The sequence below is a fragment of the Pinus tabuliformis genome, chromosome 4_2 (assembly GCF_031772625.1).
Source record: "Pinus tabuliformis cultivar Carrire ecotype Pingquan chromosome 4_2, CPIR1, whole genome shotgun sequence".
Lineage (NCBI taxonomy): Eukaryota > Viridiplantae > Streptophyta > Pinopsida > Pinales > Pinaceae > Pinus > Pinus tabuliformis.
Window position 1 is genome coordinate 172,206,093 of NC_142304.1, and position 19,749 is coordinate 172,225,841.

A 19,749-nucleotide genomic window follows, 5' to 3' on the forward strand; every position below is an offset into this window, starting at 1 on the left:
GTACTGGCTCTGATACCAATTGTTGGAAATACTGAGAGGAGGTGTGAATCATTATTTCTTTTCAATTGTTACTTTTACTAGTTAGATCACTTATATTTAGACCACAAAATGAACAATAAGAATAAATGCTTTTATTAATTTCTTCTTTACAATAAATCAATTACAACATATGTAGGGCTCCAACTCTAGATGAAGACACCGACCTTCAATCTCCCAGGCTCCAACGCCAAGGGCTCCAACCCTATATCTGATTTAGGCATCGATCTAATTTCTTGAGGACTCTGATCCTCTAGGGCTCCAACCCTGTGCTCCAAGGCACCAAACTTGTCTTTTCGAGGTTCCAACCTCTTGGGCTCCAACCCTTACTTTACTTCGTCAAGATGTATTGGTTATACTTTACGACAGTGTTGATAATATTGCCGAGATATCGGCGATATTCGGAAATATCGCGATATTTTTGGCGAGCCGAAATATCGCCGGCCAAATATCGCGATATTTTAAGGTTTTGAAAATATCGCGTGGTTTCCGAAATATCGCCGATATTTCGGAAAATATCGCGCGACGACGGAAAATATCGCCCGGTGACAGTGAAATCTTTCCGCGCGGCCTATAAAATTCGATTTTTGGTTTTTTTCATGTCATTTTGTTTTTCTGAGTGCTGGAGAAGGAATGTGGTTGCTGCCAAGGAGGGTTTGAACGTTCCATAGCCATTATTGCCAATTTGCCACCAACAACGAAGATTTCTCTAAGCTGCAAGTGCCAAGAACAGTGAGACAATCTCATTCTTCCCTACAATCATTTTGCTTGGTTTTTGTTTTCCATTTCAAAATGCAAGGGTTTTAAATTTATCATCATAGTGTGTAGGAGAGAGATGCATTGAAACTCTTTGCAAAACATAGTGATTCATAATTTCATAGTGATTAATTTTATAGATTCATTAATAAGTGTTGGCATACGTAGTGATGAAGAATCTCCACCCCAAAACTCTACTTTGTCAATCAGATTGGGCTGCACATTCAACTGATATGGTGCTTGCAAAACACTAAGTTTCTCAATCCCAAGTTTTGTTTTCTTGCTTGCAACTAGTGGCCGGTGCTCAATATCAAGCACAATAAATTTATAAAATTTCACATAAAACTTGCAAGCACAGGAAAGTTGATGGGGCTTCCTATCAATTGAGAATCTGAGAGGACTCTAGCATCATACCATGCTTGCCAAAGAGGAGTCACATTAACATTATTTTGAATATAAGATGGCAAATCATTAAGCAAGAAAGTGGAATCTGTTGCCAAATAATACTGCACTGCTATTTGTAACTTTTAACTTTTAAGTTTGCCTCCTTATCCCTCTCTCTTCCTCACTGCTTCACTTCGAGAAACATTGTTTACAACTTTACAGTGGTATAATACATCTAAACAGTGGCCAAAAAACTAATTAACAGTCACCATAATATATTGAGAAATCATTTGCATTCATTTGTTAGTCAGTGAGTCAATGTTTAGCCTTTTTTTCATAAATTTTTTAGATTGACATGCTAGTTTCAGCGTTTAATATGAATGATTTGGATCTCTGGTAATAAGTTAACAATGGTAAAATTTGGCTTCTAAAGTCTCTATAAATTAATGAAGAAATAAATCTAATTCATAAGGAACTTTGTCTGAAAGACTGGTGTCATACAAGTGAATTTTGGAGGACTGTTTGTTGAATACCGAGGTCTAATAATGCGCCTACAGCAGTGGTATAATTACGTAACAGTGATATAATAAGTGATATATAGTGACCTCATTTCCTTGGTATATCATTTGCATTGTTAGGCTCTTTCATTGCTTGGCATCTTTGGTTAAAGTGGCAATTATTGCATGATACAAGCTCACTGCCCTCTTAACTTTTAAGTCTGCTCTTTTTTTCATGCCCATTGCAAATTTGCAAATAATGTAGCAAAAAAAGTTAAAACTGTTTTGTAAAATGATGTGGTTATTTGTAATTTTGTATTACTTATTAAGTTACTAATTCCAATTTTTTTTTGGTGCTCTAGGTTTCCTTTTGAGTTAGCCCACTACAAAATACAAATATGCCAAAAGCCTTGGACCCATTTTGGGAGTATGGGAGCCCTGATGGTGGGACAAATCGTGCATATCTTACATGCAAATTGTGTGGGACCAAGATGACAGGTGGGATTACACGACTGAAATACCATCTTGCTAGACTCTGTGGACATGATGTTGGGGTTTTTACAGTTTCTAGTCTGGAGCTTATACAAAAAGCTCTTGAGGCAATTGAAGAAAATCAAAAAGAAGGAAGAGGCGGAAAGAAACAAAGCTGAATGTGCAGGTAGATCTTTTGGGATATCTTCTCCTGATTTTGGTGTTAAGGGTAGTGGGCCTAGTGGCCCTAGTGGGAGGGGCTCCACAACTGGCACACCATCACATGCTACTGCTAGTGTGAGTGCGAGGTCATCATTTTTTGTTCCACGAACAGGAGCTGGAGCACAACCTGGCATAAAATCACTTGTTAAAAAGAAGGAGAAGCAAGAAGCAGTTAGAGTCATGGGGAGGTGTATTTTTTGGAGCGACTTACCTCTCAGCATCACAGAAACCAATCCATTTTGGCAGCCAATGTGTGATGCTATTGCTGTTGTGGGCCCAGGGTACAAAAGTGCCACATATGAGGAGTTGCGGGGGCCAATTCTTCAAGCAGAAAAACAGGACATCAACTCTAGATTGGCGGAGTTGAAAAAGACATGGGAAGTCACTGGATGCACAGTGATGTCTGATGGTTGGACAGATAGGAAGGGTAGGACCCTTCTAAATTTCTTGGTATATTGTCCTAAAGGTACCATGTTTATTAAATCGTTGGATGCATCAGAACATATCAAAGATGCAGCAACGATATGTGAGTTGTTAGATGGGTTCATTCGGGAGATTGGTGTGCAGAATGTGGTGCAAGTCATAACAGACAATGCAGTTAATTATGTGTCTGCCGACAGAATGCTTATGGAAAGGCATCCCACATTATTCTGGACTCCATGTGTAGCGCATTGTCTCGATTTGTTGCTTGAGGATATGGGGAAACTCTCCTTCATCAAGGAGGCAGTTGATATGGCTAGGAGCATCCCCAAGTTTATTTATAACCATGCTTTTGTTCTTAGCCTTATGAGGAGGTTCACTAGAAACAAGGAGTTGCGGCGTCCTGCCATCACACGTTTTGCCACAACCTTTATTACTCTTCAGTCTTTGCTTCGATGTCAGTTCGAGTTGAAGCAAATGTTTGTGTCTGATGATTGGCGTAATTGTAGATACAACAGGAGACTTGATGGGAAAGCCATTACAAAAATGGTGTACTCTGAGACATTTTGGCATGGAGTAGAAGAAGCATGTGCAGTTAGCGAACCTATTGTAAAGGTTCTTAGATTGGTGGATGGAGAGAAGCCTGCAATGCCTTATTTGTATGAGGGCTTGCATAGGGCCAAGGAGGCCATTCGTTCCTATTATGCAGACAAGGGTTCTGCTGGCCTTGATAGGCAGATGATGTTATGGGATGTGATCGATAGTCGGTGGACAGGGATGCTTCATCGACCCATTCATGCAGCAACACTCTTCCTCAACCCCGCATTTTCATACAAATGCAACTTTGATTTTGATGGCGAGGTGATGGAAGGGCTCCAGTCCTGTATTCAGAGGACAATACCTGATCCTGAGCTTCGTAGCAAAATCAATCGCAAGATATAGTCTTATCGGGATTGTGTTGGCCTATTTGGCTTTGATGATGCTATTAGGGAAAGGACCCTCTTCATGCCACGTAAGTGACAAGTCATCACTCATTAGAAATTAGAATTTTAAATTTAATTATGTTTTAACTTTTAACTTTTTGAATTTTTTTATTTCATTATTTTCTTGTAGATATTTGGTGGCGAAGCTATGGTGCAAGGGCACCAAATTTGCAAAAATTGGCTATACGAATCTTGAGTCAAACATGTAGCTCTTCAGGGTGTGAGCGCAATTGGAGTGTATTTGAGAAAATACACGCCAAAAAGCACAAGTATAACTTTGAACTCAAGCCTTCAGTTGAGCAATTACACTTATTGTAATTTTTAATTTTTAATTTATGACCTTCAAGTGTCAAGAGTCAAGACTCTTTACTTTTTTTGACACTCTTACAGGTTGGAGTTCGCACGCCTCAACGATTTGGTGTATGTGCAATACAACATCCGACTTCGTGTGAGGCAAATAGAATCACAAATGGATCCAGATGCCATTTCCTTAGACAATATTGATGTATTGTCTTCATGGAGGGTGGAGTCTGAGGAGCCCATATTGGAGGAGTCACCTTCATGGTTAGAGCCAGTGGCAGATGATCCATTAGAGCAGGGGTAGCAAGAGGAGGAGGAGGAGGAGGAGGAGGAGGAGAAGGAGGAGGAGGACATTGCGGGAGCATCAACATCAACACCATCTGCTATAGATATAGGAGAGCATAGCTCCATACCTAGCACTCATTATTTGACATGAGGTGCAGAGGCAGGGTCAGGGCCTTCTACTACTAGGGGCAGGCCTGGCAAACAACCCATCATGTTTTCCCGTAAAAGGGGGAGAGGGCAGTAGATAGATAGCTGCTAGTTTTATTTGTTATGCTACATGTAACTCATGATGATGAGATACTTTTATATATTTGATGTTATTTTGTATTGGTTCTCCACATTTGAGTCCTTGAATAGACAATTATCAGGGATCAGCAGGATTTGGTATCGCCTTTGATATATCATTTCTATTTGACATCATATATATCAGTGTTTTCTTCATATTTATGTGCCAATGTGTTTATTTCATGTTGTTATTGCTTTATATGTCTAAAAATCTGAAAAAAATGAATATATTATGCATTTTTTATGCTTGCCGATATTTGCCGATATTTTCGCCGATATTGCCGAGAAGATATTTTCTGGACCGTCGCCGATATTTTCCTGATACCGATATTATCAACACTGCTTTACGACTACCGATGTGTTCTTCAACAAGTCTTGTCAATCTTCAGCTATGCCTTCCCTTAGTCTCCACGTCACGTCATCAATGACAACCTTGTCTTCTTAGAAGGTATCGCCATTGCTCTTCATGTCACCCAAACAAAATCTCCAAGGTTACCTCATTATGGCTTCAATGCATAATGGTCTTCAATGATCTCCACAAATCTTCAATATGTTGCTTCACAAAGATCTCCAACTCTGCCCTATTCTGTTCTTAAGAGAATACTTCAACAAGCTCTATTTGTCCAATCCCAATAAATCAACACTTTGACCACGACAACTTCAACCAGAACAACTACGACAACTTCGACCACGGTAGCTTCAACCATGACAACTACAACAACTTCGACCACGGAAACTATGACAACTTCAACTACGACAACTGTGATAACTTCGACCATGACAACTATGGCAACTTCGACCATGGTAGCTCCAACCACGACAACTCCGACAACTTCAACTAAGATAGTTGTGACCATGGCAACTACGACAGCTTCGACCACGACAATTACGACAACTTCGACCACGACAGCTATGACAACTTCGACCACGGCAACTATGGCAACTACGACAACTTCGACCACGACAATTATGACAACTTCTTTGCTCCTAGCTCGAACCTGTGGGAGACTATTTAACCCAAGAATAATTCCACAAACTTGCCTTCCTTTCTTCTCTAGGCTGCGACTGCTTCTCTACTTGTCTTGTCGCCACCGAAAAATCTAAGCTTGAATGGACAAATTTAGGTTTATATTTATAGTGGTTTTTCCATATTCTGAAGGGACACGTCTTTTTGCCAAGGGTTACGAGCCTACTCAAGTCGGCTTGGACAATTTGAAATTTTTTGACATATGCTGATTTCAAAAATTGATTTCTCTTCAATGGTAAGGAATTTGGGGGTGTGTAATAGCTCATTAGAAAGAGGAAAAAATCCTCTACACTCCTATGCCAATCCCATCCTTAAATAGGGTCATTTTACCACCAATAAAATTATTTTTGTGAGACTATCATTATTATTTTATTTATGGCAGCCATTAGGATTTTAGTTTTAGGCATCCAATGTTTAGGGCTCCTTTATAGAATTAGGTGATCAAGATGATTAGGATTAGGGCTTATTTAAAGGTATCATGGACATCAACAAGATTAGGGTTCCTTTTCAATATGTATTCATGGGCATCTTCATTTAAGGCTTCATCATCAATGATCTAAGGCTTTTCATGGACATTAGGGCAAGGGCTTCTTCATTAGGATTAGGGCTTCATACACATAGGCTTCCATTCATGTATCTTAAGGGGATGATAAGTATTAGGACTTGCATCAGTGTGTTAAGGCTAAGGCATCTTCTTGAGTATTATGGGCATTTAGATCATGCATCACCAATCTAGGGCATAAATGTACTTAGGGTTTTGTCATGTAGTTAGGGAAACATCATGAAAGGGGTGATGGCATGTATCACAAAATATTTTCCATATCCAACAATACCATATTGGCATCAATGACAACCTTGACCAACACAACCTTGGAAGTCCATCCTGACCACGCCATAAGGGAAACTAAAAAAAGGAGCATGACAAATCCTCTCGCCCTAAGATTGCTTGCCCTCAAGCAATCCATATCTGTTGACTAGTCTAGCAATCCAGTGCAACGAAGAACCAATACCTGGATCCCATACAAACCACTGGGTGATACAATGCCTCTATGCCACCCAACCCTGAACGGATCCCTTAATGCCTGGATCCTAGACTAAACTCTGACTTTTCTAGCCATCAACAGATCCTCTTGGATCCCAATGCCACCATGGGCACTCATCAACACCCCTATCCTACGACTCCAACTATGCTCTATCTCTTGCTATAGATGTTGTTCCACCGATTGAATACCAAATCATTACTTCTCTCCAATCCAACCCCCGACAAACTAATGCCAATCCTACTTTGCTGATGTTGGGTTGGAATGTTGAAGAGCTGCCAACCTACATCCCACTGCCAACTAAAACATGCAATATCCCTCACATCTAAGGGCTCCTGCTACACTAAGTCCCTGACTAAAATATCGCTCCATTAGTAGGGTACCAACTCATGATCTCCTGCCAATCCAACTCGTGGGAAGAATCTAACGCGTGGACACTTGTGTATAGAACATGTCTACTATGCTGACGCAAGTCCATACTCAACTCATGCTATTCTACTCGGTCAATCAATAATATCCATCTAGAAAATCTTGCCTCTCTCCCTAAAATGGGCATGAGTGGGCAAACCGTGTTGCATGCCCTGTTTATGGACTCTTGGAGAGGGCTGTTGCAAGTAAACACTGTAACCGTGCTAGTTGCCACTGCACCTATTTTCACCTCATCAATGGGTAGACCCATAGATGGATGCACCACCATCTCTAGAAAATCCTCACTCATTTGGCTAGAAACTTTGTGCTCCTCCAATCTACCAATTTCATACAGAGCTGCCCTGTTAGGCTCTAGCACCTTCTAATGCAAGTGTCGACAATCCCACTAGCTGCTTGTGCATTTGTCTACTCCTCGCCAATTGCTAACCCATAAGATGGCTGCTCGTCCTCCTCCATCATGGGTTCAAGTTTCAACATGAGCCACTAGCTGACCCTCCATAAATGGCCCATCACACATAGTGTGCATATCATCCTCCTCTTCTGACTCAGGCTCCATCGTATGCTGTGCATGCTGGATCATCACTCGTAACTCATCTCCCTGAATCTCTCCCATGGTGTCCGTTGACTGCTCGTCATACATAGGAATATATATTCGGGCCGCTATCAACAACTCTACATGACTATGCATGCTCCTTAGAGGCATCCTCATATGAACCCATGGACTCATCCAAAGAAGAATTCTCATCTTGAAAGTCAGAAGAAATCTCCTCATGGTCTACCGTTGTCATCTTCTTGATGTCACCCATTCATGAGTGGTCAGGTCCTCAAGGTGCCTTGCAGATGAAGCAAAGAGCCTTCCTCAACTCATTTTTATTGCATGGTCCACCAATCCTGAACAACTCCTCCATGGTCAACTGCCTCCTGAACATATTTATGTTCTATTCAACCAACCTTTCGGCTAGTTCGTAAGCAGCAAGTGAAACCAACTGTTCCTTCCTCCAAATGGCCAACAACTCGGAATGCATCTTTTGGCAAATGGCTTCCCGACCTCCCATAACTGAAGACAATATGGATTGCATGTTTGTTTTGACTATGTCAGGATGATGTTTCTTAATGTTGAAGAAACATTGGAACACCCGATGAATCAAGTTATCACAGTCTAGATCAAACATGATTTTGTATGTTTTGACCAAGGCCATGATTTCCAAAATGCGGAACTTCTTCCAAAGGTAGGACCCACGGAGTTATCCAAATCCCCCAAGGTCTCTACTATTAGCTTGAAGACTCACCTCATGATGTCATTGTTGTAAGGAGGTATAGGCGCAGTCAGCATCATGATACTGCTGAGACATGAGGCAACTGGATGGGTGACGCCTTCACAAGGGTACTCCAAGAACTTGTTTTGTATTAGGGCAACCATGGCTGGTTTTAGAGCCCAAATTAGTTTCTTCCCCTCTAACTGGTTCACTTCGGAAATGAGTGCATCCAATTCTTTTAGTTTGAGAAGGACTTTCACTGTGACCTTCGTGTTTCAAATATGTCCCAAGTGCAAGGAGTTTGTGTCCAATCTTTGGCTTTTTCTATAGATCTCTTGGCTGTTCTTTTTGTAAATGGCATAGACCCCTTATGAGAAAGGTATGCTGTCCTATCTTTTCCTTGCCTATATTATAGTCCATAGAGGTACTGCTGTGCTGATTTATGAGATGTTTTAAATACTCCATACTGCAACTTGCTCACTTAACAAGATGCTAGGTTCATATTTCAACACAAATTCTGTTCTTGGTCATACAATTCAGTGACTCATGATACATTTAACCAACTTGGCAACCACTTAGAATCAAGACTCTAACCCATTCACCCAGCAATACCAACATCAAGGTTCCATCTAATATCAATGCCACTCAACTAGAATCTGACATGCAAGACATTCTGCCCGCAAAGGATGACAGCAAAATGGTTTCAACCCAATGGAAAATGGGTAATACCCATTTTGAGTGTGCTTAGGATTTCAAAAATTTTCTTTGGTTCCAATTACAACAACATGTACTTATGAAAACACTTAGTGACATGACATCCATAGGCTCATCATTTCTCATTGAATCGGACTTCAGAGGGTGCACAACAATCTACTTTAGGTATGTTTTGTTGTTTGGTTCATATGAATATATTGTACCAATATTAAAATTATGAAATTGCTTTAGAATAACGCCATAATGATTGTATCAGTCTACAATGAGAGGAAAAATGATATAATAATGCAGTTATTAAACGGTATTTCCAGTCACCAGAGATTATATAGTGGCTTTCTGAAGGCTTACAGTCATACCATTAATAAATGAAAAGATAAGATGTAGTGAACTTGGTTATACGATGCTCAAGAATTAGCTTCACAATCATCTATACAACCATATAATGATGTACTAGTCCAGCAAGACAAACGGGACACAAGCCCACAACTTTGCACTTCACATAGGCTGTATGTATTCACCGACTGAAACAACCCACAAATTCCATGTGTTGTTCTCCTTTAACACACTCACACAACATCCATGACTGCCACGATTAGCCAGAGCACACTCCTCTGTTACCTCATACGCACATGCTCTGATTCAAACCAAATCTCTGCCAACAACAATTCATCCACAACAACCAAGCCAATATTGATTGAACAACTACCCACATACATTTATATCTTCTGACCATAACAATCACACTACCTCCAGCCCGCGAGAATGATACTGCCGTTGACCTCCAACAATATGTGATAATATGTTTATATAAATATGTTCAACTCCTTCCAATGCCTAGGTGTACAACAATGTATGGCTCAGCTGAGATTAACCAATAACGTGTGGCCTTAACGAACAAATAATCCCTGTGTAGTCAATTTCCTCCAAGCAACGCTTGACCCAATCACCTTTGGTATTACAGGTGTTCACAATGTTTCGCAGATCAAATATTGATCGCTCACACCTTTGCATACAATTGCGCACCTTGATCTCTTTGTTCATATTTGATTTGCCCAACAACTCAATTGTGACAACGATTTTCTCGTCCCTTGTGCTTCAATAGTCGTGCACAATGATTCACTTTTACTACTCGACACAACACGGTCCGCAACACTCCATTTACATCAACTGAGCATTACACTTAACAATTTAATGCACCGATCACGTACTCTGTCTCTCGCTCAAGTGGCTACAGTCACAAAGCTTCGGTTGGTCTGCGATTACATAGCTACTAATCCGTCAATCATCTAAATTCAACGCTCGATCTCGGTTCTCCGACAATCAATTTGTAGAACCCGTGCACACTTTCCATTGAAGACTCAGTGAATCCATGCAGTTAAAAGATTGTCATTCTCAGCCCCTCGTACATAGACAACTCGGCCTCAATCTCCAGTCTTGAGTCGGCTTGGCGAGTACAATATGGTTCTACGCACAAAAACATTGCCACAAGAGCCGACTCATAATTGCCCCATATAATCAATCGACCATATCCATGAATACAATTATGTTCACACAATTTGCACCACCCATCAATTCACTAATCACCACAATGTACAACGCACAATCAATGATGCACTAGATTAGCTTGATCTTTTGGAAAATGGAAATCTTTGTATTTCATAGTGATCACTTCCCCAGAGGCTTAGTGGCTCAGCCTCTAGGAAAGCTCACACTAGACAATATTGGCTCCCTCTTGTCATATATTTCGGCCCATAGCTTTGAATCACACCCAACGAATAGCGCCACAACTCCTTAATAAATAATTGTCTATGTGCACTTCGACCCAAAAATCAATTGATATTGGTCCCTTGAAATTCTACTGGAAATGCATAAATTTTGCTTCTGAATTTTCCATTGATCCAAGGGTTTATCTTCAGAAAATAATTGCATCCAGCACCTGTGATAAATATGGTTTGACAATTTTGATAAACAAGTCCACAGGCTCGCAGGATGCACAACTTTGATACCACTTTAATGTCCCAAACGAGAAAATTTGACAGATTCATGGAATTTTTAACTCACAAAATGCTTCAGATAAAATTTCATTCAATTAACAAAACATTGGCATGTAAAATTGAGATAAATAGGGTACTACAAATTAATCATAAGAGGAACAAAAATAATCTCAACTTTTATTATAATAGATAAACTGGGGTTTACATGCTGCTACAATCAAAATAACTAAGATGGAAAAAGTCGGCCTCAAGAATTTGCTCCAATGTTGCACCGACCCTCTCAAAATTGAACTGCACTGCGACTGCTAGGCTCTCTTGTGAATTTTGGATGAACTCACCAAGGGGATAGTTGGGTGCTTGCCCACTCTCACTAAATCACCCGAGGGTTTTTGTCCTGGGGCTTATAGAAGTTGAGAACCAAGTTCTCCACTCTCCACAAAGACAAATGCTCAAATCCAAGATATCCTCAAATGGTCTCTCGCTCCTCTTTTATAGATCTAATGGACCCCTCTAGAAGCCTTATTTTAATCACTTGGTACTTTTTCACACTTTTAATTTTAATTAAAATACCTTTTTAATTCGAGAAAATGGTAAACCAGCCACCATCCCTCTTTAGGCCACTGAAAGTCACTTCATACCATCTCATCTTGTAGATCTTCTCTTTCCTGTTCCAACGAGCTATTACACTAAGGTTTTGCATCAAGTATTCCTCCGAGAATGGCACCTTAACCGTAATTAATTGAGTTAGGTCCAATAATAACCTAATTTTCGAAAGTTGTCAGAATGCAACGAAACAAAAATCAAGCTATGCGTATGATGGAATATGCGAAGCGAATGCCATCAGATCCCATAGAAACACCTCAAAACCCCATGAAACCCTCCAAAGGCCCCTGGGCCCATTAATGTTGTAAACCTGCTCTTGTGACCCAGCTGCCTCCAACCTTGGAAGTCCATCCTAACCACGCCATAAGGGAAACCAAGAAAAGGAACATGACACATTTTATCTTGTATGTCTTGTGAAAGAAGAAGATTAGGGTTTTGTGGCGTTTGGAAACCCTAGTGCTACTTGTTATGCTTGTGGAGAAGAAGAGGAGTTGTCTTGTACACTTGTAGAATGCAAGTGTAGGTGCTAAGGACTTGTTGGTGGTGATGCTAGTTTGTTGAGGATCTTTGGTGGGGTGACCAGCTTTTGTATGGACTGGTTTCTAGATAGTAGGAGTTGGTGGCTTAGGTTTTCTTATGGTTTCTCTAGTTAGGGTTTGGTGAGTTTGAATCAGTGTTGCACTAATCGCCAAAAAATCGCGATAAAATCGTTTTATTGCGATTTTTTCAAAAAGAAGATAAAATTGGGTTTTTGTTTTGCCAATTTTTAGGGAAAAAATCGTGGGGGAATTTTTTTTGGTATATGAGGAGGAGGAGGTGACCCAAGCTACCCATGTGACTAGTAGAGGACGTGGTCTACCTCCTGTAGCTCCTAGTTCTTCAGCTTCTAGAGCACATCAGAGTCTACTGCCAACTCCACCGACATCTACATCTAGAGGGGCAAAGGAAATCAGTAGTATTAGACTTTAGTTATTTGGTTCATTTCATTGTATATGACATTATGGCTTATGATATGAGATACATTATTATATTTTTTGTTGATATTTTGAGGCTGAGTTGGGAGTCATGAATCAGGACTTACTATTCAGGACTTGATTCACTGTTATGTGTGACGTGGCACTAGAAATGATATTAAACATCTTATATTAGTTCTTTTATCATATTTATGTGTCAATGTATTTATTTTATGTTGTAGATGCTTTAGATATTAAAAAAATTGCAAAAAATGAATATTTTTGTATGTTACGATTTTTTCCCGATTTTTTCTTGATTTTTATGATTTTTTCCGATTTTTTCCCCGCGCTGATAATATCCCGATAACGATTAGTGCAACATTGGTTTGAATTATACCAGCTTTATGATAAAGTTGTGCTATGTATTTGTACTTTATCTCTTATATAAAAGAAGTTTCCATTTATCCAAATATTGGGTACTTGCAGATTTAATTGTCAACTTATGCTATCTTCTTGATTGGGTAGGTTCTAGCACTTGTTGTTCATGCTGATTTGACATAACATATAGCTAAAATGGTTAAGCTATTTATACATATCTTGAAGAGAAAGGAGCAGGTACATTGCTGTTATAATTTGTGGTCATATGAGAATTCAGATCTGTTATATGCATGTAAAAATGCACCCGAAGAACTGTAACATTATGGTATTGAATTACACTTGTATGTTATTTATTCCCCTGTGCGATTGTCTGAAAAGGATTGAAGAGAAGTGAAATATTACTGCTGTGGTTTAACATTTCAGATCATCCCTAATGTTGAAAATTCATAGGGAATATATTCTAGAGACTTAAAGGTTGAGGTGAAATTTTAAATGTGGCATTTTGTGCAATTTATATAGGCTCAACAACCTTTTTTGGGAGTGTGCCCTATATATGTGGTTCTATAGCTCCTTTTGGGAGGGATCCCTATTTGAGTTGTGTATAAAATATACACAACTCAAACCTCATTTTTAATATTATCTTTTGTGATCATGTGATCATTCTTGAATACAAGTGATTAAGCCTATGAGCATCATTCTTTTATTCAAGTGATTAAGCCTATGGGCATTTTTTCTTTGGTGTTCTTTTGTTCTATTTCTATGTTTTCCTTTTTCTAGTGCATCTTTTGGACAACACTATTGCACTTGTTTAGTGTTGGTTTGTCCTTTGTTTTTGTGTGTTATTGGGTTGGCTGTTTGGTTCCATTAGATCCTCTCATCTTCTTGTGATCCTAACATGTGAATGTGACTTTGCATATAACTAAAACTGAAACGAAACCTTGCAAACAATCCCACGTGTTGCTAAAAGTAACATCATTAGACTTGTGTAACCAAGGGGCACAAATATGATATCAAATCCAAAAAGCAAGCACTCTTGGTCCCTCCACAGAATCTGATATTTCCATATGCTGCAGAAGCCCTTCTTCTTCAAATTTAGTTTTCATCACAAAATTGACAATTGTGGGTTCTGCTTTTTGAAAGAATTGGTGTCCTGCTCTGTTGCCTGTTTGAAATGTTCTTGCTGGTTCAGGATTCCTGCCTGATTGTTTTTAAGGTCTGAAATTTCAGACTGCAGCAGGGTATTGCCTGTAAGAGGTTGAAGGTGCGGCTGAGGCATTTCCTGACTCTAAAATAAGAGACTTTCTGGGTACTTGATCAGAGGAGTATACTCTTGAACAAACAAGAATCGCTTAATTTTTGCACTTTAGAGAAAATAAACATGAATAAACTATCAATATGGATTGAACCTAATTCGTGAGAATGAGCTCTTAGTGATGATATGAAAGCAAGCCTTTGTCATACCCTAATGCTGGAATTAAGAAATTCTTCTAGAATTAAGATTTGGATGCTTTTACATCATTATTACTTTTTTCTAGTCAATATGCTTATATCCATATGGCAATTTTTATCGTTCTCTGATTAAGATTTCATTTTTTTGTGTGTGGTGCAAATGTAACTGCCAGACTGCAGAGGAGGCTATGACCCCAATTGAATCAACTTTTTCATTAGATGTCAACACTAAGCTCGATTGGTAAGCTCATTGCTTCCGTTGATAGTGGTTTAGTTTGATTTTATGCATTTTTGCATAGTTTATTGTCCACTTGCATATCACTATACTGGTAAAAATTATTGCAAGGGCCAACTATTTTGTTTTGCATTAAAGGAAATGTTGGGCAATTAAGTTAATAGGAGGTGTGTCAAAACATAACCATATTTACTGGAAACTTGTGGACTCAATATATTCTCTTCTGTTAGCAGATTTAAATTTTATTGCAGTTTCAGCTAATTTGAGGAAGATAAAAAGGCATATTCAAACAAACGTGAATTTTGAATTGGCTTTGTTCTTTACTGCGTAACATATATTGATGGTAAAAAACTTTGAATGGACCTCTTTAATGTTGCTTTGACTGATCTTCAGTTTAAGACCTAGTTCAAGATGCCTATGAATTCTAAAGAAGTTTAACTTTTGCAGGGAGGCAATGGGGAAGATTCTAGCTCGAGGCCACAGTCGGGTTCCTGTGTATTCTGGAAATCCTAAGAACATAATAGGTCTTCTTTTGGTATGATCAGTGCTGTTTATCAAAAAATAATTTATATTATAGGCATTTTTACTTAGAAAGACACTGATTTTTTAACTGGCATCGATGAGATTCATTTGCCCAGTTATTTCTGCCCATCCTTTCTTGAGATATCTGATTTCAATTTCAAGTAATTTCATTAAGCCCTTGAAGAATGCCATTGTACTCGTTATTTTCTGTTCATGGCCATGTTTTGAGCATGCTTGTGGTGAGCTTCATTAGCAACTCCCTCTCTCAAGGTGAAATTGTTTACTAATCTGGGGCTGTAAATTTGTAATGGCCTGTGCATATCCTTCAGTAGCTTGTTCAATCCCATGAACAAGTCAATTCACAGGTCCATCACTTATTCCCAGATCCTGGCCACATAGATAAATGCATTTTATGTTTTCGTGATACCCTCAGTTCCTCTTTATCCATTTCTATCAGCTGCACTACTAATGTAACCCTCTCAAGATCTTATATGACATCTTCGCTTCTTTCAATTCCTTTTCCATTTTTCATCCCTTCCCCAGTTTAGATGCTGAATTCTAGAATATGAGATGGTCAAGTTCATTTAGATGAGCACCCTGGAGGCTGGGACTTACTGTTAGTTTTCTAAAGGAGTTTATTTTTACTGCATTCCTTGTCATAAGTACTCATGACAATTCGTTTTAATCCTCATACTGGCTAGGCCATCTGTCAATTGATTTGCTCCTTTCCTGGCATGACTTATATTAGCTTCCTCTACCGGGGCCCATATATTTCTTTCACTGTTTGAAGCCTTGATTCAATTGCTCAGCTGACCTGTTTAGCACCCCTAGATAATAAATCAATAACAATGTCTGACAACAATATTTGACTCACCTTCAATTTTGAGTTTTTCATTCTTAGATTGAGTGGACTTTGACACCTCTTATCAGCCTATAAACTCGCTTAATCATTAGTGGTCAATCTGGAGACTTTGCGGTATACAAGCTTATTGTATTTTTTGTAATCTACAACAGTTCTTGCACCCCTGCCTCATTGAGATTTTGTTTAGAAGTGCAAAAATCAGCATCCAAATGCCTGGTTTGGGAGTTTGCCATGCCAGTTTTCATCCTTGTTGTGATATTAGCTCCTGTCAATTAAATGGAGGTGCTATCAGTTATGAGAAAAGTTTATAATATCTTTTATCTGAAGATTCAAGAGTTTGCTTGATAGATTGGGCTGTTTTCATTATGTTTAATGTTTATGTGTTAATGCTGAATGTCAACAGGTAAAAAGCCTTCTAACGGTGCGTGCTGAGACTGAGACTCCTGTTAGTGCTGTTTCAATTAGGAGGATACCCAGGTGAACTAATTGCTACTTGTTTTAGTGTCAATAGCTCTTGTGTATTGGTTTTGTGATCTAATAGTGTCAACTGTAATTATGGATTTTGGTTTATCTCTATATTATAATTTGATGTTGCAGGGTTCCAGCAGATATGCCTCTATATGATATCTTGAATGAATTTCAGAAGGGAAGTAGTCACATGGCTGCTGTTGTAAAGACTAAGGGAAAACAGAAGCCTCAATGTGGTAGCAATGAAGAAAAGCCTCAGGAAAGTCCTGAGAAGATAATGAAGGAATCCAATTTGAATTCTACTCTGGTGCCAAATCAGGTTGAGACTATAATTGATGTTGACAAGGGTCAAAGTGGTAATGCATGCTTGACTACCAAAATTAATTCAGAAAATAAGCAACGGAATAAAAAAGGGCATGATGATTCCCTCAGTGTAGAAAGTAGGATCCCAGATGACATTGAAGATGGGGAGGTCATAGGTATCATCACACTTGAGGATGTATTTGAAGAATTGTTGCAGGTATGATGCATGCTCTTTTCATTGTAAAGGATATTTGCTATTTATCATGACAATAGCACCTTTCAAATCCATCCTACGTTTTTAAGACAATTTGTTAGCTCATCATACAATGTTAATTCATATCATTGAAAAGTAATTTGGAAAGTTATTGTATATTGGAACATGAAGGGATTAGTTTGTCATGATTCATAACTAATTCAAGTTTTAGTTCATTGCAAATCTGAGTTGAATGCATTAGTGTCTGGAGTTTCTTTTAACCTTTTGCATTTTCTCATTAAATTCCTCCAGGAAGAAATTGTTGATGAGACAGATGAGTACATTGATGTTCACAAGAGGTATGCAAGAGAGCTTCTGTGCACCTTGAATTTGCTATGTTATCCATTTAGTACCTTTTTCTTTGAGTGTGGTTTGTGATGCTTTAAAAAACTTCTAGTAGTGGGAAATTCTGCAATAGAATAAAAAAGTAATTATTGCACCATTTCCTGGAAAATTCCACCTTTATTGTTTTAATTTTGTTATTTGATTGACTGTGCTATTATAGCTGTTAGGAAGCATGCCTATAAAAATATTTTGAACCTTCTAAATGGCAGGTCAAAAAATAAATAAGGGAATGTTAGATCGAATTCTGTAAGGTGTACAATAACTGCTGAAGCTTGAAATTAGCCTTCCTGTTGGTTTTACACACACAAGTGCAGAAAGGAATGTACATTAGATTGAGAAAGAGTGGATTCCTTTTTGTAAGATACCCACTACGGAATATCTAGAAAAACCCCATGAGGAATGTGAGTTTATTCATTTTGGGTCACTGTGGTATTATGGCAAACAGTTGGCAGGTAGCGTACTGTATGTGTTCTCTTCAAACATTGTAATAGAAATAATACAAATAGTACCAAGCATACATGATAGAAATACTTCAGAACAGCTGATATCCACTATTGCATTAAATTTAAAGGCATATATATGACTGATAACACATACTCCAGCATTAAGAATAGGACTGAGATCAGAAATACCAGTGAGCAGTAGAAGAAAGAATGATTGTAGATGACTGTTGCAACATTAGAATACCACCAGCAATAAAATATAGTATTCCCACAGAGGTAATAATATAAATATATACATATTGAGCCCCAAACACGCAGAGACCAGCAAAGGAATATCAATAATAAACCAACAGTCCACACCTCCAGCATAATGAAGAAACGCGCGGCCCTTTATGGTATAGATAAATAGTCTTTGGGAGAAGTCTGTTTTCTACCTTCTTGGTGCCACTCTTTAGCCTGATAAAATGAAGATCAGATGTATAATACACAGCCAGCAGAGAGGTGACTTCGGTCTATGTTTAGACCCCCACCAGTAAGGAAAGAACACGGCCCAGTCTTCCAGCGAATACTCAGATAATACGCCCTCTCTGCTTCAGCACTCCGACCCAGTGACTAGGAGCAGAACTCGGCCCACTGATAAATGTGAAACATGTTGAAAATAGTACCAACAAGAGGTGTTAATAAGCTTTTATCCCTTTTAGCATAGTGAGCACGTTAATGGCTTTTGTCTTGATGACATTTATGAGTTATATTAATGTCATGGAGGGAAAAGGTACTTAGATGTGTTGTGCCATGTGCTTTTTCTAATATTAAGTCACTTGTACTTTATAAAATAAATTTATGTTAAAAGTACTAAATGTACTTGTAACTTTTCTAATATTAAAGTGAGGAGAAAATCCTCTTTATGAGAGAAATTAAAAAGGTACACAACTTGAAAAAGGTGCTAGGAGACTTTTAAGTGATGGGGCCAATGTATGAGGGGGGTCATTTGGGAGAATTGATCTCAACCTGTTAAAATTGGCAACTAGGGCCAACTTCCACCTCAGGACAACTCAGATGATGGAGATGATTATTGCATTGGATTCCTCTTTAGGAGAGATACAATTTTGATATAAAGATCATCTCATTCTGACAAGCAAAAATGGAATTATGAATTTATTTCTCTTATGGACAAATTGTCAAGGTCGGCCACAATCAAATGTGTGAAAATTCCTTAAACCCGTGAATCCTTACTGCAGCAACTGATGATATTTCTCCTACTTGTTAGATTTACATGAACATGTTATTTGAAGTTTCCTATGACAAACATCGAAATACATGCACTGCAGCCTACACCATTAAATAATATGCCTAAACAAGACACTAAACACTAGAGAAAGATACACACAAATGACATAGTTGTTTTTGGACAAACGTCCTCGGGAAAACCCAATGCAGGAAAACCCAATGCGGGAAAACCGGTGCAATAGATCTGAGGGGTTTTATTATTAAGCTGAAGTATTTCTGAATACAACTATTGGATGCCTTTTCGGCAATCCAGTTACAGAGAATATCACTCGGCAGAAGAAATTAGTGAGATTACCTCATTCTACACTGCAAGTCCCGGTTGATCCAGCAGATGAACCAACGAGGCCCTGACTACTTCTACATTGCCCCTGTGTGGGTCTTGCGTTAGCCACTAAGGCACTGTGTCACCTCTGCTGGAGATCGATTTGCTTTCTGGAGTTGATTCCAGCCCTACCGGCTCAAAAACGTCAACCTCCTCAGCGAATTTGGACTTCTACGTTGCTCTGCGTGGGGCTTGCACGAGCCCTTCTTGGATTTGTGTCACCTTCT

General features: G+C 38.9%; 1 protein-coding gene across 1 annotated transcript in view; it reads left to right on the forward strand.

The window, feature by feature from the left end:
• Nucleotides 1-19,749, forward strand: part of LOC149168731 (DUF21 domain-containing protein At4g14240-like) — a 337,091-nt gene that overhangs the window by 270,591 nt on the left and 46,751 nt on the right. Inside the window, exons 7-11 of the mRNA XM_089428391.1 lie at nt 14,656-14,723; nt 15,165-15,252; nt 16,505-16,578; nt 16,699-17,089; nt 17,378-17,424. Of these exons, the coding sequence (XP_089284517.1) occupies nt 14,656-14,723; nt 15,165-15,252; nt 16,505-16,578; nt 16,699-17,089; nt 17,378-17,424 (668 nt within the window). The remainder of the gene's footprint in view (nt 1-14,655; nt 14,724-15,164; nt 15,253-16,504; nt 16,579-16,698; nt 17,090-17,377; nt 17,425-19,749) is intronic.